The 21,246-nt window shown below is 39.9% G+C and overlaps 1 protein-coding gene across 2 annotated transcripts in view; it reads right to left on the minus strand.

The window, feature by feature from the left end:
* Nup205 (nucleoporin 205) overlaps positions 1–21,246 on the minus strand; it is a 69,919-nt gene that overhangs the window by 20,826 nt on the left and 27,847 nt on the right. For both annotated transcript variants that reach the window (XM_027391455.1, XM_027391456.1), the window contains exons 14-26: positions 19,741–19,791; positions 17,956–18,165; positions 15,367–15,466; positions 14,664–14,801; positions 12,971–13,160; positions 11,755–11,875; positions 10,293–10,374; positions 9,675–9,839; positions 9,246–9,370; positions 5,113–5,227; positions 1,341–1,490; positions 597–668; positions 130–287 (exon numbers count right to left, since the gene is read on the minus strand). In XM_027391455.1, coding sequence (XP_027247256.1) covers positions 130–287; positions 597–668; positions 1,341–1,490; positions 5,113–5,227; positions 9,246–9,370; positions 9,675–9,839; positions 10,293–10,374; positions 11,755–11,875; positions 12,971–13,160; positions 14,664–14,801; positions 15,367–15,466; positions 17,956–18,165; positions 19,741–19,791 — 1,677 coding nt within the window. The remainder of the gene's footprint in view (positions 1–129; positions 288–596; positions 669–1,340; positions 1,491–5,112; positions 5,228–9,245; positions 9,371–9,674; positions 9,840–10,292; positions 10,375–11,754; positions 11,876–12,970; positions 13,161–14,663; positions 14,802–15,366; positions 15,467–17,955; positions 18,166–19,740; positions 19,792–21,246) is intronic.

Consider the following 21,246-nt stretch of genomic DNA (forward strand, 5'->3'; position numbering starts at 1 on the left):
TGGAACTCGCTCTGTAGAACAGGCTAGCTTTAAACTCTCAGAGATCTGCCTGGCTCTGCCTCTTGAATGCTGGGATTAAAGGTGTGCACCACCGCCTGGCCCCTGCAGGTTCTTTAAATGAACCCTCACCTTGACATTGCAGATTGTCTGCCCCCGTAAATTCTTGTGCTCACAGTTGGCAATGACTTGCTCAATCTGAGCACGGTCAAAAAAATCCAGCTGCAAAGGCTCAGGAATCTCTTGACTGAAGTCAATCGAATCAAGAATACTCAGAATTTTTCGACGTACTAGAAACAAGAAGTAAATAAGTATACTTGAGGTGCTGAAGCAAACAATAAACCACATACTTAGCTCATTTTCAACATGCTATTCTCTAAAACCAAAGATCTTGCTGAAATCCAAATCTGACTTATTTCTGATATGGTCACGCACTAAGATATTTTCCCTCTGTTCTGTAAACCCTTAGCTACTGACAACAAATAATCCTTTACAGAGCTTTTCTATGTAGGCCCAGAATCTACAGATATGTGTAAACTATCCTGCAGTTTTAAGCAGTATACTATATCTATAACGTACAACAATTCCAAGGGCTTCACCTTTTGTAGCAGTGTCAAAATGAAGGAATCCAGAGACAGACCTATTTTCATCTTCCATTCCTCCTTCACCATCTGTTGGAGCACCAATAACAATAGATCAGAAAAGGAAAAACACTCTTTGAAATTACATTTACTTGGAAATGGCAAACATAATGAATTTTACTTCTGGGTCAAAGATCCTTTTGTAAATGGATAATTAAGATGCAACTATGATAAGCAATGTGCATCTAACTCTTTTCATCCCTATGGGACTCATTCATAATTCTAAAGAGGATAATTAGAATTTCATAACTGGCAAGACCTCATCATCCTAAGGAAATGATTAAAAAGAAGCTTATGTTTCATTTGCATGTATAATACATATTGAAATACCTCAGGCCATACTGGCTCAGTGAGACAAACTTCATTACTTTGTATAAAATATGACTACTGCAGATGCATTAAAGGGAAAATAAAACAACATCCAAGGACAACTTTAGGGTTTTATTGTTTGTTTGCTTGTTTTCTTTTTAAACAGTGTCTCTCTACACAGCCCCGTGTGTCCTAGAACTCACTATATAGAGCAGCCTGGCCTCAAACGCACAGAGATCTACCTGCCTCTGCTTCACAAGTGTTGGACAATTTTTGTGTTATAAGGATAAGCAGGAAAGAACCAGTTTTGTCTAAAGTGTCATCCTAAGCCTAAGACGTGCACCTGTCAAGGGCGGTCAACACACCATACGCCGAGTGTCTGTCAGCGCTCACCTGAGTACGGCTTCACTGGCATGTCATCCAGGAGGAGGTGCAGAAGCCTCTGTGTATGTGACCGCTGGCGATTCAGAGAAGTCACTCGCAGTTCTATTGAGGCAGTCTTCATGAGCCACGACATTTGATTGAGCATAGAGATTTCATACTCTAGAATTTAAACAAATAAAATTTTATCTCCCATAGCTGTAATGCAAGATCTGAAAGTCCACAAATCATCAAATACTTCCTCATGAAACAGTAATCATCTCAGCAATGCATGATCAAAACATAAAATTATGAAAGAAAAAAGGAAACAAAGGAAAAAGAAGTTATCCTATATCCATGAAAGATGAAAAGAACAATAAAATTTCTATTAGTGCCAGAGTTGTATATGCCTTTAATTCCAGCACCAGGCTAGCCAAAGATATATAGTGAGATACTGTCTCTAAAAAAAAGTTTATTATCAGAGTAATTTCACAAAGATCTTATATAAGTATGCCATAATTTAACATTAATGCTACTTTATATGTTGTCTTTAAAAGTAATTTTAGAGTATGTAACAATCCATAAAAACAATCATAATTTTCACTCCATAAAACATACCTAAATTCATATTACATAATTAGGTATATGATAAGATAGCTGGTAGAGCTCTTGCCTTCACCTATAATTAGGGCTATAAGTTCCATATATTAAAGAAAGTTAAAGGGGTTGGAGAGATGGCTCCATAGTTAAGAGAACTTCCTACTCTTGCAGAGGACCCTGGATTAATCCCTGGCACCCACGTGGCAGCTCACAACTGCCTATAACTAAAGTTCAAAGGAATCTGACACTTCTCTTCTGGCCTTCATGGGCTGCTGAAAACACATGGTGCATGGAGACACAAAGGTAAATGTACACATATAAAATTTAAAAACAAATCCTTCAAAAAAGAAGATCTCAAATTCAGTATTATTTTGATTTGAGATAGTCTTGCAATATAACCAAGGCAGGTCTCAAACACAGTCCACCTGCTTCAGCCTCCCAATGCTGGGATTACAGGCATGAGTGATCATTCCTAGCTCAGTACTGTTTGTATGCTTGGTGGGTCCAATGCTTTGAAGTCCTAAATGTTGACAATGTAAACATAATTGACCGAGTAATAGTATTAACAAATGTCAGTCTATCCTGGTTTATCTTTGTGCCAACTAGACACAGGTAAGAGTTATCCAAGAAGGAACCACAATTGAGAAAATGTCTTTATAAGATCAGGCTGGACCGGGTGGTGGTGGCGCACGCCTTTAATCCCAGCACTCAAGAGACAGAAGCAGGCAGATCTCTGTGAGTTTGAGACCAGATTGGTCTACAAGAGCTAGTTCCAGGACAGCCTCCAAAGCTACAGAGAAACCCTGTCTCGAAAAACCAAAATAAATAAATAAATTAAAAAAAAAAAAAGCTGTAGGCAAGCCTGTGAGGCATTTTCTTAACTAGAGATTGATGTGGGAGGGCCTGGCCCGCTGTGGTTGATGCCACCCCTGGGCTCCTGGTCTGGATAATCTAAGAAAGTAGGATGAGCAAGCCAGTAAGCAGTGCCCCTCAAGGTTTCTGCTTCAGTTCCTGCCTCCAAACTCCTACCTTGAGTTCCTGCCCTGACTTCTCTCAGTGACCTGACACTAGTACAATAAAATAAACCCTGTCCTTTCCCAAGTTGCTTTTGGTCATGATGTTTATCACAGCAACAGATGTCATAAGACACAGGTCAAGCTGAGTCTTAATCTTTACAATACATATAACATAAACCAGACAGTAACTATTCTTTTGGACTTACCCATGTATAAAATTTTAAAGTTTCTATAATGTTTTTATATAAACAAAATCTCATAACTAAAACTGTGAATATTACGAAAATATAGAGGACTGTTTTGTCAATTAGATAATTCCCAATGATGTTACAGTTTTCTAATTGGTAAGTTAGAAATCTGACAATTACTAGTAAGAGAAATGTATTACTAGGATGTGTGGACCTTAATTTCAAAATTATGATGACATAAGGTAAGCTTCAGCCTGTATGACAGTGCAGGCTTGTGGGTCTAGTTACTCAGGAGGGTGAGGCAGTGGAGAATAGTCTGAGCTCACAATTCAACATGGCTCAGCAGATAAGGGCACCTGCACCAGGCCCGACTAAGTTGAGACTGAACCCTGGGACCCATGTAGGTAAAAGGAGAGAACCACCTCCTGAAAGTTGTCTTTCAATGTCTACAGGCATGCAGTTGTGCAAAACGTAATAAAAAAAAATAGTAAGTTCTACTGCATATGTGAGAAATTAACCCAAACAAGTGTAGAAAAAGAATTTGTAAATAATTAATCAAAAGAAAATAAAGAACTGGGTGGTGGTGCACACCTTTAATGCCAGCACTCAGGCAGCAGAGGCAGGTGGATTTCTGAGTTCAAGGCCAGCCTACTCTACAAAGAGAGTGCCAGAACAGCCAGGGCTACACATGAAAACCCTGTCTCTAAACATACAAGTGCATGCACGCTTGCGTGCACACACTAAGCAAACATAAATATATTTATTTATAGTAAGAGACTGGGGAGATAGACTTCTGGCCTTGGTGAACACCAAGCACACATGTGGTGCACAGGTATACACGCAGGGAAAATGAAAACATTTTTTAAAATGTATGTTTTATTATTTTGAAAAGGAAACACAATATTGATAAAACTAAAATTAGGCTAGAACAGTTCTCAATCATGTCAACAAACTAGATTTATAATTTTCTCTAAAATTACTTTGCAAAGTTTTATTTCAAGACTACTTGGCTGGCTTCAAATACATATAACACAAATTTAAATCAGAAATTTTTCTAAGAAATTTTCATTCACAATCAAGCAAGATGTTTCAGCAGGTAAAAGCACTTGCCACACTAACTTGATGATCTGGGTTCCATCCCTACAACTCATGTAAAGTGAAAGGAGAGAAAAGTTGTTCTCTGACATCCAGATGTACACACACACACACACACAGAGAGAGAGAGAGAGAGAGAGAGAGAGAGAGAGAGAGAGAGAGAGAGAGAGAGAGAGAGAGAACACAAGATATCTAATGTCAGTGATTTTCTTATCCCTCCAACACAACCTTTTAAGTTTTGTTAGTGAAGAACCAATTCCCTCACTCTGAATATACTTGTGTAATTTTACACTTGAAGTGAAAACAGGAAGCTTCTCAAGTAGAAATTACAAAAGCATTTAAAGTAACAGTAACAAAGGAAGAAATGAGAGGTCTACAATACCTGCTGCTCTAATATGTGTCTAAATAAAAACCAAGCAACAACAGTATATATACTCTGGTTACACAATTTGGCCAATTCTAAGCTGAAAACAGAAAACCCACACTTACCAAACACCAAGATTTGTAAGTGCCCACATAATACCACAGTGTAACACTCCACATCTGATCTCACATGACAGGTTGCAGACAAAATGAAGGCACACTAAAAATATGGGATAAAATGAACTTCAGGCTACTCCTATTAGGCTTACATACACACATGAACTTTGTGTTTAGAATTGGGTATGGTCCCCAAGACACCTCATACGGAAGAAATACTCATAATCAAAAGGGGTTGGAATGGGTGTGGTGGTATATACCTATAATCCCAGCTGAGGAAGAGTACCTCAAATCCCAAGCCTAGGTCCAGAGAAAGACCTATCAACCAACCAATCATTCAAATACTCAAATTCTGAAGCACTTCTTATACCGAGCCTTTCAGGTAAGGTTCTCATCTTACAGCAGTAAAGCAATACAATGTCCTACCTTTGTTAGAGAAAGGAAGATGCTGCAACTGAGAAAACAAGAAATCTTGGCTGGTTCTCAGGTACCTCATAGTAGGACCTGATGTATCAGAGCACGCGCATAACTGATATATCACCTAATGAAACAGAAGAAAATCTCTGAATCAGTTAATTCTGTACTGATTTTAAGATCACAAAATGTTGAGTAAAAAATTAAGATTGATCAATAACCCAAGCAAATGGCTAATCACATGTATAAAATAAATATCAGCTTAGATTTTTTTAAAATAAAGATTTATGTATTTTATGTTTATGCGTGCTTTTTCCATATGTACACATGCACGCCAGAACAGGGCATCAGATCTCATTATAGGTGGTTGTGAGCCACCATGTGGTTGCTGAGAATTGAACTCAAGACCTCTGGAGGAACAGTCAGTGCTCCTAACTGCTGAGCCACCTCTCCAGGCCCTTAAGCTTAGATTTCTAAATCCAGGTCTTTGGTGTGCCAGTTCAAGAAAACACACTGAAACTCGGTTCAGAGTACAGACACTGCCAGACACACCTTATAATCCCAGAGCTGAGGAGGCGGAAGTAAGATTATCAATAGTTCATTCAAGGCCAGCCTAGGTTACACAGCAAGGCCCTGCATTCAAAATAAAAATGAAGTTTTACATGAAAGGACTAAATCTTGAAATCGCTCTAAACAAATTTATTTATACATACACAAAACTAAGTTTTATATTTTAATTAGTAGTAGTATTACAGGTGGTCACTTCTGAAAATCATAATTATTTTATCTTAACTTCAAAAAAATTAGTAAAACAGTAAAATTGAAACAATCACTATTTAAAAAACTACAAAGATTTGCAAACTTCACTATGTGACAAACATAAATTTTAAATACAACTTTAACAAAGACAGTAAATTTGAGGAGCAAGCATTTATATCAATTCAAGAAAAATGAGATCTGATAAATGTACAAAGATCTCCATTATGTACATGATTATCATAAATATCTAAACAGAAAAAATGGCATGAAAATGAAAATCACTCACAATGAACCAAGAGTCCACCTGTTTTCAATAACAGACAATAATTAAGTGAACTGTGGTGACCAAGTACCCAATCCCAGCTCTTTGGAAAGCTGGAGAAGACAGATAGCTTGAGCCTACTAGTCTGAAGCTAGGCTGGCATACAAAGCAAGAAGTGAATATGTCTCTTAAAAATACATAAATAAGCTGGGCAGTGGTGGTTATGTATTATGTAAAAATACATAAATAAGTGGAGGCAGAAACAGGCAGATCTCTGTGAGTTCGAGACCAGCCTGGTCTACTGAGTAAATTCCAGGACAGCCTCCAAAGCTACAGAGAAACACTGTCTCAAAAAAACAAAACAAAAAAAAAAATCAAAAACATAAATCAAGCTAGGTGGTGGTGGCACACGCCTTTAATCCCAGCACTCAGGAGGCAGAGGCAGGCAAATCACTGAGTGTGAGACCAGCCTGGTCTACACAGTTCCTGTCCTGAGTTCCAAGATAGCCAGGGCTACACAGAGAAACCCTATGTTGAAAAACAGGAATAAAAAAAATAATAAAATCAAGCAGCAAAGCAGGTGTCATACAACATCTTGTAAGTCTAACTGCAAAATGTAAATTTCAGTATTTGCAAAGCAACCATAGTAATTTTCATTCATGAATCATCCATTTTGTAAGGACTTACTAATCACTTTCAATATACTGGGCTCTTTAAGCATCACTCTCTCAGTACATTAATACTTGTTACAATTGTTATGATTATTTGAATGAAAAATCTAGCCAGACAATTCTTCATCCCTTTGGAGTTGACATAACCAATACTCTCTACAAATTCCATAGGTGCCAACTTGCCTATAAGGTAAAATTGACCATAACTCTTAAACCAATGCTCAAACTCTTGTGCAGCAGTGGAAAGATTCAGCTGCCTGACTTATCCACGCACAAACAAAGCAGCACGCTGCCTTGTCTTCCAACTCTCACATTAGACACAAAGGTCCATTTCACAGTCTAGCTAGTGTCATACTTATATCACTTTGGTTCTTTTACTTTTACTTAAATGAGGGCTGGAGAGACAGTTCAATGCATAAAGGCATCTGTCACAAGCCTGACAGCCTGAGTTCATCCACCACCAGGACTCAACATGGTGAAAGGAGGAGCTGACTCCCAAATGTCCTCTGACCTCCATCCTAGTGTGGTAGTGTGCGTGCTTCCACACTCATGCAAATAAACAAAGCAAAACAGGACCAAGCATAGTTCTGCAGCACTATTTAGTTCTAAAGCCCAAGAAAGCTGTGAGGTAAACTGCCTTTCAGAGAAACTATTTGTTAGTGAACTCCATACAGCCCAGATTACGATGCCACTGCTCCGGAACTGAACACCAGTGGAGCATCAATACATAGCATATAAGAGCCTTGTAACAGAAATGCATTTATATAAGGTCATAGGTTTACCAGTTAACAAGAATGGTGGTGACCGGGAACTGTAGGAATCCAACTGAATTTTCACTAGTAGCAACAGTCCAGGACTTGCCAGTTCATTATTCAGGGGCTTTACAGAACATGCCACAGCTAGGGAGAAATAACTGTAAATCCCTGCCTCGAAATAATTTTGGGTGTGGGTAAGTGTGGAAGTAGAGGTCAGAGAACAACTTTATGCAGTTGACAACCTCCTTCCACCATGGGTTTCAGAGACTGAACTCAGTTGTCAGGTTTTGGGAAAGCACTTTTACCAGCTAAGCTATCTTGCTGGCCCTAGAGATGTATTCTTAAGAAATTCAAAACAGCCGGGCGTTGGTAGCGCACGCCTTTAATCCCAGCACTCAGGAGGCAGAGGCAGGCGGATCTCTGTGAGTTCGAGACCAGCCTGGTCTACAAGAGCTAGTTCCAGGACAGCCTCCAAAGCCACAGAGAAACCCTGCCTCGGGGAAAAAAAAAAAAAAAAAGAAATTCAAAACAATAACATGCTCACTAGAGAAGAGTAGGAAAATGTACATGTAAATTATACTTTGACAGCACAGAAAATATATCCAAAGGGACTACAGAAAAGTGTACAGAGGGGTTTAAAGGAACACAGGAACATCTGTGTGTGCTGAACGCAACAACATAAACAATAGGTACACATAGGAAGAGAACACAAAATTAAAAAGCAAACATTTCTGCTGCAGATGGATGGATGCCCATCTTCAAACAGCTTTGGTATTCAATCAGCTAAACAAAACACAAATCAGTTAAATGATCAGAGAGTACCCTCATCTCCTCTTCTTATTTCAAACCTGGCTTCACTCAGCCTCACCTACCCTGGACCTGATAAAGCTTTTCAATTGCTTCTGCATATATATCAGATTCTGTAACCCTGGGCTTCTATTATCTCAGATCTCTCATTAAGGAAGATTTAATTCAGATTCAAAGAAGTATGAATGTTTGGAATAGCCGGAGAACAAAAGTGAATACTGAAAAGTCACAAGCATACGCACAAGAATAACAGAGACGTCTCCATTACTGAGGCTGAGAGAACAGCCCTACATGTTAAGCCATGAAATGAACGAGAATCACAGCGCTCTCATGCTGAGCGATCAGTCACAAATAATGAAGTCGAGTTCTCAGAACACTGGTAAAACGAGTGAAACAAGACACAAACACAAGGGCATGTTCTCTAGTCAGATCCTGACATCTATCTCCACAGCTGCAAGACTTCCTTCTTTTCATGCTTCTTCAAAGGCACTGCCTTGTACTGCCACTGACTGCCTCCCGCAGCAATCCATTTCTCAGACAGAAAACGCAACACCAGAGAAGCCACAAAGCAAGCCCAAGCTAGCTCAGCCTGCCAGGGGACACAGATGGCAACCAGGGATCTTTCGACCCACACCCACTCTAGACCCCCAAAGAGCTACTTTCAATACACTGATAAAATCCATCAAAACACCTAATAGTTCTTGTTTCTCACAGTGTCAGGATCTTCAGATCTACAGGATTTTAGTGTTTGTGCCTCATGGATTTTATCCATAAATGAAGACTGGAGAAACTGTTAAATGAACTTGTTTTATCCTAAGTGCTATTCTTTCATCTATGAACTCAGCTGCTCAAGTTTCTGCTCAGTCCCTCAAGGTGCTATCTACTACGTACCTGGTAGCACAGCTCAGCCAGCTGAGGGTACTCCTGCACAGCCACAGGGCCAGTTCTCCCTTCTGTCCCTTTCTCCAGGATGTTGAGGATGGCATGCAGGCAGGTCCGAGGGCAGCCTAACACTCCTACACGAAACCAAAAGAAAATCCAAGTTTTCTCAGGGACTCTGCATCACAAACCTGAGACTCCACTTACCAAAGTCAAATTTTAGAAACACATGCTCAAGTGTGAACATGCTACAGGAAATACTTACAAATCTCAATCCTCTAAATCTGTTTAGACAGCTTTGGTCCTAAAGTCTGACCTACAATACCTTGTACATGTCACTTATTTTCTACGTGAATCACACTGTGAACCCAATATTTAGTAAAAGACTGCTTACATCAACAAAGATGTAAGAAATGATGCCCATATGCAGTACAGCCATACCTGGGTCTTGTAGATTTGTAGTACTGACGGGTTTCTTTAATTCAAAGCCCAACAAGTAGAGAGCAAGATTTGGTGGGTTGCGTTCTAGAGATGTGATGAGAAGATTCAAGATGTGGATTCTGGTTTCGTGGCGGATTGCAGCTACCTTCTTTTCAGACTCTGAACCTGAATACAGAAACCACAGAACAAAATCACAAATCAATGTAAGCTAAGCACACCAAACCTTAAAATAGCACATATCAGCTGGGCAGTGGTGGCACACACCTTTAGTCCCAGCACTTGGGAGGCAGAGGCAGTCGGATCTCTGTGAGTTCGAGACCAGCCTGGTCTACAAGAGAGTTCCAGGACAGGCTCCAAAGCTACACAGAGAAAACCCTGTCTTAGGGACCAAAAAAACAAACAAACAAACAAACAAACAAACAAACCCAGCATGTATTCAAAACCTCACATCTACTTAATTCTTGACTGACCACTACAATGCTTTGATTTAAACAATCTTAAATTCTAGCAAATTTTCAATTTCTCTTACATCAGCACCAGACAATTAAGTGTTCAAGTTTTTCTCTTTCTACTACATAATGTATATAAAATAAAAGACATGGGTCATCAGAGCCATACCCTCTTCTACACGCACAAATTCTTCTGCGTCTTCACTATCCAAGCACTCTACAAATCCAGCCATCAGCTTCTGGCTCACACTCTGAAGTCATAGACAGAAAAATGACAAATTAATAAAAACTTTACATATTAGACAACCAACAATAGACAGCACATCAACAGACATTCTCCTGTGAAAACAAAGGCAAATCTGGCCCAGTGTTTAGATTTTAGGCTTGCTTTGTTTTGAATTTTATGTGTGTGGGTATTTGGCCTACATGTATGTCTGTGCACCAAGTGCATGCCTGGTGTTCAAGAAACCCAGGAGAGTCACCAGATCCCCAAAACTGGAGTCACAAACAGCTGCGAGCCACCATGTAGATCCTGAGACTTAAACACAGATCTTCTGAAAAAAACAATCAATGCTCTTAACTACTAATATGTACGTACGTACGTCTCTCTGTCACCCTTAGATTTTAGTTGTTTTTATTTTATTTTTTTAAAGATTTATTTATGATGTATACAGTGTTCTGCCTACATACCAGAAAAGGGCACCAGGTCTCATTATAGACGGTTGTGAGCCACCATGTGGTTGCTGGGAATTGAACTCAGGGCCTCTAAAAGAGCAGCCAGTGCTCTTAACCTGAGCCATCTCTCCAGCCCAGATTTTAGTTGTTTTTAATTAAAAGAAAATTTAGCTATTTAGATTGCTACACATAAACTTATTCCAAAAATAATTAAAGCAGGCACAGTGCCATGCAGCTGTAATCCAAGCACTCCAGAAGCTGAGGTACGATGATCTAAGTTTGAAGTAAGCCTGCTCTGAATAAAGAAAGCAGACCAAGGGTGATACACACACCTTCAATCTCAGCTCTTGGCAGGCAGAGGCAGACAGGTCTAAGTTGAAGACTTGCCTGGGCTACATACTGAGTTCCAGGCCAATCAAGGTTACTTAATGAGATCCTGCCTCAACAAAAAAAGAAAAGGGAAGGAGAGAAACCAAAAAGAAACCTGTCAGGAAACAGTATGCTCCGATTAGTGGCGCTAACTTGTATTTAAAGCTCAGCATGGTGGGGCTCGCACCTGAAACCCAGCACTTGGGAGGGAGAGGACAAAGAAGGATCATAGCTTCTAATCCAGTGTGGCACACACAGTCAGACCCATCCTCAAAAGGAGAAGAAAGGGCAAATTCCAAAGCCACCTGTGCACTTACAGTGGCTCCCAGCCTTGGTGGTGCCGTGACCCCAAGGACAAAGGGCACTCACGAAGATGTGAGGTCACTCTGATTTGCCAGAATTAGAGCTTACTACTAACACAGAGGCAGGGAACCCAGCATCATGACAAAAGGCCATCAAGTGCATGGCTAGTTCCTCACCTATCCCTTATGAATGCACATACTCTTTTGAGGATTATTCCACAAACAAAAATTCAATACATCCAGGCATTGTGACCACTAGAATGCATCAATAGCAGAATCAGTTACCTGGTCATGTGTGAAATCGCCAACCAGTTTGATCTGTATGTTGGAATTGCAAGAGATACAGCAGAGGATCTTGGCACTTTCAAAGGCTAATTCAGGATTACTGTTCCCATGATAGAGATACCTTCAGAAGAACAATGTGGAACAGTGTGATCAAGCTTGGCTGTTCACTGCTCTCGATACAGAAAATGAAAGGGCGCATGGTTAAGAGCATTTGCAGAGGACCTGGTTTGACTCCCAGCACCTCCATCTGCTTGCAACTGCTTCACACTCCAGCTCTACAGGCTCCAACCTCCACAGGCACAACATGTACGCAGGTGATGCCGCAGTCAGGTAGGCGCACACAAGTACATAAATCAAGTACTGAGAAGGTGGCTAAAGAGGATGGCGCTGGGCTACCTTTATGTCAACCTGACACAAGCCAGAATCATTTTGGAAGAGGAAGAAACCTCAACTAAGAAGATGTCTCCACCAGACTGGGACATGGGCAAGCCAGTGATTTTTCCTGATTGATGGTTTTTGTGGGAGGGCCCAGCTCGCTATGGGCGGTACCACCCCAGGGTGCTAGAAGAAGGGTCCTGGGTGCTAGAAGAAGCTGAATTCTTCCATGGCTTCTGATTAAGGTACTGCCTCCAGATTTTTGCCTTGAGTTCCTCCCTGACTTCATCAGTGATGGGAATGTGAGCTGAGAGCTACAAAATGAAACTCTTCTCAAATTGCTTTTGGTCACATTGTTTTATCACAGCAATGGGAAACATAACTAAAACAAGGGTACAACAAGACTGTGTCCTCACCAAAGGATATATGGACAGAAGCACTTCCACAGAACATCATATGAAGGTGAGGGATTGATTCCACAAGCTACACAACACCAAACCATCAGAATGTTAGCAAATATACATGTGTGTACATCAACACATGTATGTGACTGGGGGTGGCTCTCTATCCCCACACCAGCCCCAAACACTCAGTTTCCCTACAGAAAACAAACATTATTCATTTTGGACATAAAACTTATAGGACATAGAATGACCTATGAAGAGAAAGAAGAAAAGACATGGTAAGACTGAGTGATTAAAATCAAAGGGGTGAAATTAGATAGTATGAAAACAGGCCAAAACCAATAATCTGTGATGTTTTAAAATGCAACAAAAAAGAGAGAGAATCAAAGCTAGAATGCCCCTATCATTCTCTTGCTCTACTGACAAATGGAACTTACCTGGCAATGTTAACCACATTGTCTGCTTTCTTAGTTCTGGGATTAATTCCCTGCAAAAGCTGTTCCAAAGGTGAGACAATGAGAGCCAGCTGACTTTCTCTCAGAAGGTCCATAAAAAGGTTCTCCTTTTGCAGAGTGAGATTGAGAAGTGCAAGGCAATGCTGAACTGCTTTTTCCAGGTGTTTCTTTCCTGTCAACCCAAGTGAAGTTAGAATCCAAATGAATCTTGGAAACATACAGTACTTAAGAGAAAACCACCTAAAAGGCAAGTTTTAATATCAAAAAGCTCTTGTTTTTACAAACTTTTCAACAGCACCTTCACAATAGCTTTCCCTACATAAACGCAATTATTTCTGTGACCCAGGCTATTCAGATGTTAGCGTCTCTCTAGTCTTGCCCTTGATCCTCTAGAGCAGTGGTTCTCAACCTTCCTAACACAGTTCCTCATGTTTTGGTGACCCCCCAACCATAAAACTATTTACAACTTCATAACTGTAATTTTGCTGCTGTCATGAATTGCAATGTAAATATTTGGTATGCAGGATATCTACTACGTGATCCGAAAGGGGTCGTGACTCACAGGTTGAGAACCACCATTTGGCACGATGGCTCTCTGAATGGGGTGATGTGTGTCCAATGAACATCTGACAACACCTGTAAACACTCTTACTTGTCCTAACGAGGAAGTACAACTGGAAGCCAGTAGACAGAGCATACAGCACACAGTACAGCACCCACAACACAGAACCATCAGCTAAATTGTCAACTGTGCTGAGAGTAAGACACTTACTTCAACTAAGATATAACAATTGTAAAAAATAAATAAAGGCGCTTGCAAGCTCAAGAGAGGACCCAGTGGCTAAAAGCACTTGGCTCTTGCAGAGAACCTGGGTTCTGTTCCAGAATCTACATGGTAACTCACAACCAACTGTAACTCCAATTCCAGGGAAGCTGACATCCTCTTCTGGCCTCCACAGGCATAAGGCATACACACAGTACATGTAAATTCACACAGACAAAATGTTCACGCACAGAAAATAAAAATAACCCTTCCAAAACTCTTTACAGGAACTAAAAAGCAGAAAATATATCAAGGATCACTTGCTGGGATAACTCTTTCTACAGTTTCTTACCTATGAATTATATAATTACAGCCCCATGTTTAGAATCTGACTTTCCTATTTCAGACCACTGCCACAAGAAAGACAACACACCACAACAGCATGAAGATGGGCCCTGGGGCCTGACTGCCTAGGATCAAATCCCAGCTCTCAGTTTAACTTTTTTGTACATCATTTTGTTAAATATAAATGAGATCTGCCACATAAGACTTCTCTGCAGATTAAAACATACGCTATGCTTTTAAGAGCCAACTGCATAGAAAGCAGTCAACAAATAGTCGTGCCCATGAAAGTAAGTAACATTTACTGGACACTATGAACCAGACCACAGTACGTGTTTCTGTAGGTATCATGAGTTAAGGATGTTAAAGATGTGAAAGCAATAGAAAGATCACTTTAGTAACCTGCAGAAGACCCTACAATGACCATGAACGAGATGAGATAGTCACAGTGAGAGAGTCAGTACTACAGTCTATTTTCACTCATAGTGACTCACTGAAAACACCACCATTAGATGAGATACTCTTCCAGTACAGAAGATGACGGTGTCACAGAGACCTTCAGGCACATACCAGGGAAAGGTGCGTAGGTATCCAGCTGCTTAACTCCTTCTTCCAGTAAACTGAGAGCAAGTTCCAACATCGGTGACTCATTCAGAAGATGATACATCAAACTGAAGCCAGGCGGCTTATAAGCTATGATTTCTTCTCCTAAATAAGACAGTCCAAAAGATGGAGAGTCAGCACTGGCTTAACATGTGCTTGTGCGTGTATGTGCGCTGTGTGTGAGACAGTGTGTGTGTCTGTGTGTGTTCAGAGCACAGCCTGCAGGAGTCAGTTTTCTCCCATCGTAAATCCCAGGATTTGAATGGAGGTCGTGCAGGTGCCATTACCTATAAAGAATCAGTTAGTGGCCATCTCACTGGCCCCTCAATTGCAATTTTTGTTAGACCCTCTGCTTTTGTGAAATGTATGACACTGTAACTTAAATCAACACAGGTGAAGGCGAGCCTCAAGCCTCGCTCACTCGAGACAGTGACACAAACTGTTAACAGGAGCAATTAATTCCACAGAGGAATAACTAACATGCACATGGGAACCAGTGCCCACTATCAACAAGTGAACTCATGGAAGCAACTATAGCCTGAGTACTTAATCTTCCACTCAGTAAAGTCTTATGTTCTCTCTTGAACAGAACATGATTAAAACAGTAAGGCAAAGGTTAAGTTCTAATCTAAATCATATGTACATCATCATTAGATCATAAATACTTTACCTTGTAGCTCCACAAACTGATCTACAAAATCTTCAAGCTGAGGCTCATAATCTCTCAGGAGCTTATAAAACACTTCCAAGACAACTTCAGCAACTTCCCACTACAGAAAAAAACAAATATTTCAGTAATAATGAACAGTACAAGGTGGGAATTGTCAAACTTTTCATTCCCTCCACTCTCCTCTCCAGGAAAGAGATGAAGCCCCTTGTCAACTTTATTCATCTATGAAAACATTCTTAATCCATGTTGTCATTTGTTAAAGGATAACAGGTTGACCTTTTTCCAGACAGAACATTTTCTAATATTAAGTGTCTTCAGGTGAAGTTTGAGCTCTTTTATAAGCTTAAGGTATTTAGCACCTGGCCATGTTCACTTTCTAAGTACTCAATACCAGGTTTCTCTAAAGTAACCGAATCCCTCAGACCACATGCTCAGATGAGGGTTCACTCACTCCCAACAACCAGTCAAAACTCCCCAAATGATCCCAGGACCATCTCACTTTAAAGATGGACTTAAGATACTTTACATGGAAGGACATGTGTGTACAGCTATATAGCCAGCAGAATTTAAAGTTTGCTTTAAAATCCTTTGCACAGAATATTTTATTGCATAATTTACCGCAAAAGCAGTACTGGAGACTGAACCCAGATTGCACATGCAAGGCCACTGCTCTAGTGCAGCACACCTGCAGCCCCCTGGTAATACTGCCTATTTTTAATGACTATCTTAAAGCCATTAAACTATTTAATTTTATCAGCTGAGTTTTAGAATGGGACTACACTGTGGCCTTTTTGAATTTTCAAACAAAGGCATTCTCTCACACCACAGATTGTTAAATCTAACACTGTAGCATTAATCTCAACCCAAAGCACTGTTGTCATTACAATTCATTGTCTTAATATATAGTTACTTAAGTTAAACTAAAGAAAGCTTCAAGTAAAAAACGTTCTAAAGCCTGACAAAAATTTTTCAGGGAAAATAAGTGGCAGCAAAAAAAGCAGCAATGTTTGAGGGGTAGCTTCACATAGGCAGAAATGATCTGGAAGCAATGTGGCTGACCAGAACCTGCAAGCACTATGGTCATAATGACCTTGTGTCAGAACATTCTGCTGAAGAGACTGTAATGATCATGCATGCTCATCTGAAATGACCTTTAATGAAGCAGGGTTTCTATTAATATATCATCGGATCAGGAAATTTATGTTAACAAGGTAGTTCTAGAGATCAAATAAAATGTACCCCCTTATATTTATCATCACACACACAAAAAAATTATACAGCAAAGAGAACTTTAGTTTCTGTGACTAAATATTAGCATGACCCCTGGTGATAAAAATGCAATGCATCAGGCTAGGCCAGGTGTAGATATAAGGAATGGATACAATGCAGCCATCTAAAAGCCATTTTTTAAGTGAATCTTCATAATTACTTAAAACCTCTATGATACTAAATTACGAAGATACAAAGTAATGTAAGGTATTCTTTCTAGTGTTACTTAAATGTGTACAACAAAAAAAGAACAAGAAATTATTATTTTTCCTTTGATAACAAGTCTAGTGGTGATAAAACTGATTATGTTCTGAACTGTCCAATATTAGCACGTACCGAGTTCTTGCTATAATCATTACTACAGGAAAATATCCATCAGGCTATGGGAACAACAAACTAATAAATTATATCCAAGGACATTCTGTGAGAAGATAAATAGTATTATACACTAAAGGTGAACTACATAAGAACCTGGAAGGGTCTCTTACATAGCTTAGTGGTTATGAGCTTGGATCTGAAGACAGAGTCCTATGTTCAAATGCTGGTCCTGGACCTTAGGCAAGATCCTTAACTTTGCTAAGCCTCCATCTGAAAAATTGGAACATTAATAGTACCTGCCTTGAGATAATACTGGAATTACATAAAATGATACATACAATGAGCCAGCTCGGTAGTGTCTAAGAGCAGAGCCAAGACGTACATAAACACCACTGCCCTCAGCATTCACCCACGGTAGCTAAGTCCACCGGGTCATAACACAGATTCCTTCTGGTGACTAACCTGAAACCGAGAACTGCTGCTAATAGACCTAGCAAGTCAGCTGCAATTGATACAATTCCTAATCTAAAGCACCCATGTGTTTCCAGCAAGGGTGGAAAGATTTTAGTTCAATTGTAGTTAAAACTTGCTCAATGACACGTGGTGAAATTTTATCTCAAAAAAAGTGTTCACGCCAGGCATTGGTGGCACACAACTTTAATCCCAGCACTCGGGAGGCAGAGACAGGCAGATCTCTGTGAGTTCCAGGATAGGTTCCAAAGCTACACAGAGAAACCCTGTCTCAAAAACCCAACAAAAAAAGTGTTCAGCTCAGGACTGACTGTCATGTCAGAAAACTGTCACTGATCATTAAAATGTGTCCATTTTACTTTCCAAATTTATTTGTAAAACACATGAATTAACCCAAGTAGGGATTACAGAATTAGAACTATAAATTTTACTAACTTCCAAAGGCGGAACTGAATTTACAGCCCCTTACACAATGGATGAACGAAGTGACAATAAGTCAAAAGGGGAGAAATGGTTTACTCTGAACATAACCTTTTCAGCTGCTCTCCGGTAAGCTCTTGTACGGAATCGGAGAAACACAGAATCTCTGAGGAACTGCAAATAAGGATCAAAGCCAGGGGGGCGCAGGCCAGCACCCAGATTGGAAGGGAATGAGCTCTCCACCAGGGTACTGATCAATTGGCAAAAGGCCCGAGTCAAGGGGTATTCTTCACAACGGGACTCTATTTCATTGAGTTCAACCTTCAAAGAAAAACATAGAAAATTAGCAATACAAAGTCAGTAACTATGAAATACAAATCATTTTGCTGATACTAACTCACTAACAATGATATATCACCGCACAAAAAAGTAACAAATAGTACTTCCTACTTAGCCAGAAAAGATACCAAAGTATATCACTCTAATGAGTCAGAAGAATTTCAAATTTTCATGTTATCTCAATCTTGAATAAAAAAGATTTTTTACATGCTTCTTTTAAAAATACGGGAAGTGCACATCAACTGATTACACATACGGGTGACATTATAAAGACTGAGCAGATTATATTTATGAATATGTGTATATATGCATACATGCATGTAATATCACTTAATAAAAAACAAGCCATGATTTTGAAAAGAGCAAAGAGGAGTATATGGGAGGGTTTGGACAGAGGAAGGAAACAGAGAAACAATATAATTTTAATCTCAAAAGTAAAAGAAAAAGATGGCTCAGCAGGTAAAGGTGCTTGCTACCAAGTCTGAGGATATGAATTTGATCCCCTGAATCTACATTTCAAGGGAGAATTGACAACTAAAAAATTTTCTCTGGAGACTGGAGAGATGGCTCAGAGGTTAAGAGCATCAGCTGCTCTTCCTGAGTTCAATTCCCAGCAACCATATGGTGGCTCACAACCATCTGTAATGAGATCTGGTGCCTCTTCTGACCTGTAGGCATACATGCAGGCAGAACATTGTTTTCATAATAAATAAATAAATAAATAAATAAATAAATAAATCTTAGGGAAAAAAATTCCAGTCAAGACTTTCCACTCTGATGGCTGCCATGGGACATCCTTTTTCCAACTCTGAATATACTAGTTTCTTTCATTGACTGTTTCATTTCATAATTAACAAGATGGCACAGCAGATAAAGATGCTTGCCTCCAAGCCTGACAACCTGAGTGTGATCGCCAGGATCCCAATAGGGAAGAAGAGAACTGACTCCCCAAGTCTGTCCTCTGACCTCCACACACACGTGTGTCTAGGCATGCACATGACCATACTGCAAATAAATAAAGTAATGATAAAAAGTTTTGTTTCTAGTTCAGCACTGTTAAGAAAACCCTCCAATGGTTGGAGAGATGGCTCAGAGGTTAAGAGCACTGACTGCTCTTCCCAAGGTCCTGAGTTCAATTCCCAGAAACAACATAGTGGCTCCCAACCATCTGTAATGAAATCTGGTGCCCTATTCTGGCATGTAGGCAGAACACTGTATACATAATAAATAAATCTTAAAGAAAAGAAAACCCTCCAAAAGCCAATATATTAAATATAAAAATTACAGAAACATGCCGGGCGTGGGTGGCGCACGCCTTTAATTCCAGCACTCGGGAGGCAGAGGCAGGCGGATCTCTGTGAGTTTGAGACTAGCCTGGTCTATAAGAGCTAGTTCCAGGACAGCCTCCAAAGTCACAGAGAAACCCTGTCTCAAAAAACAAAACAAAACAAAAGAAAAGATTACGGAAACTTTAATGTACAAATAACTTCTCACAATCTTATTTTGGCATTACTGTATGAATAAATATAGTGTTGAAACTAAAAAGGAAAACCTCACCTCAATACCAATAGCTTGCCTCTGGCTTGGAACCCTGACAGTCTGCAGTATCTAGAAGGAAGAAGAAACATATGTCAAGAGCATCCTGTCCATTAATGAGCAGAAATGGCATCGCACAATTACACATCTCACCCACCACTCCCACAAGCTTCACTGTATCTGTCACAAGAGATCTGTCCCTGATGAACTCTCAGCAGCAGTTCTGGCAGACAGAATTATAACACAGAAAACTGGTAAGTTCTAAGAGCACACAATTTCCTTTTACTCGTCTTGGATATTCTGAAATTTGCTCTTGAAAAGGATTTTACAGGGTAGAACTTGACTCATGTTCAAAACACTCTGCTGACAACCAGTCATACATAACTAAGAAATTGTGTGAGAACAGGTAAGTCTTAGATAAGCTCTTTCTGACTGTGCCACAGCCCTTCAGGGCTCTACAGTAGAATATACCACAGTTATTCAAAATACTTCACTCTCCTGAAAGTTAAGAAGACACTACTACTATATAGATTAAAAACAACAACAAACAGTAGTGCTGCTCTAGAGACAAAACACCCAGTCACACAAAGCAGTAAGCACACAGGACACTGCTCAGTACTGGATTACTATGAACGGAGGAGGGGGGTGATCAATCTCAGTCTGCCAGCACACAGCAACTCTATTAATAACTGTTTAATAGTTATTATTCTAATCTTCAGGGCACATGTTTGGAAAAATCCAAAAGCCTCTGTTATTGGAAAGTGGTTGTTGGTGTGAATAATTACCAAGCATCACAGGCCCCCTTATGCTGTATTACCTCTGAGACAGATGTATATTCCACCTAAGCATCTCCCCAGAGGTGTTTCTATAAAAATGGTTCTCAACCTCTGGGTCACGAGCCCTTTGAGGGTCAATGACCTTTTCACAGGGACCATGTATCAGATATCCTGCATATCAGATATTGACATTGTTATTGTTAGGGGGTTACAACTATATAAAAGGATCAGAGCACTGGGGAGGTTGAGAACCACTGATACAAAACATGTTCTTTCTACTTAGAGAATCTCAGAGGAAACAATACTTAATGGAAAGATTCCACCAGAGCTGGCTTCTGGAAAAAGAAAAATCATTCACTGAGTTGTCAAATACCACACAACCCTTAAACTTACTCTTCTGTGATGGTGTAAACGGACAGAAGTCAAAAAAGTTCCTGCTATCACACTCCACTGATGCCCAATATGAGCCTTTATGTCCACCAGTGAAAAGTCATCCAGCTGCTCTGAAAATGTCTGCAAAGCTTGTCAAACAACTGGGTGCCCATTTATAGCTAAAGCCAGGAAAACAGAAAGCTACCTAGTAACTTAACTCTCCTGTTTGGGGCAGGAAGAGCACAGGGGAAAGGGATCAGTACAGAAACACGAATATCTACTTCCTGAATTTAATGAGTAGAGCTATGTCTGAAGACTTACATTAATTAGTCTGGTCTCAAAGACAACTGTGGCAACCTAGCACACTGATCTTGGGAAG

Source organism: Cricetulus griseus (genome assembly GCF_003668045.3).
Source record: "Cricetulus griseus strain 17A/GY chromosome 1 unlocalized genomic scaffold, alternate assembly CriGri-PICRH-1.0 chr1_0, whole genome shotgun sequence".
In the NCBI taxonomy this organism is placed as follows: Eukaryota; Metazoa; Chordata; class Mammalia; order Rodentia; family Cricetidae; genus Cricetulus; species Cricetulus griseus.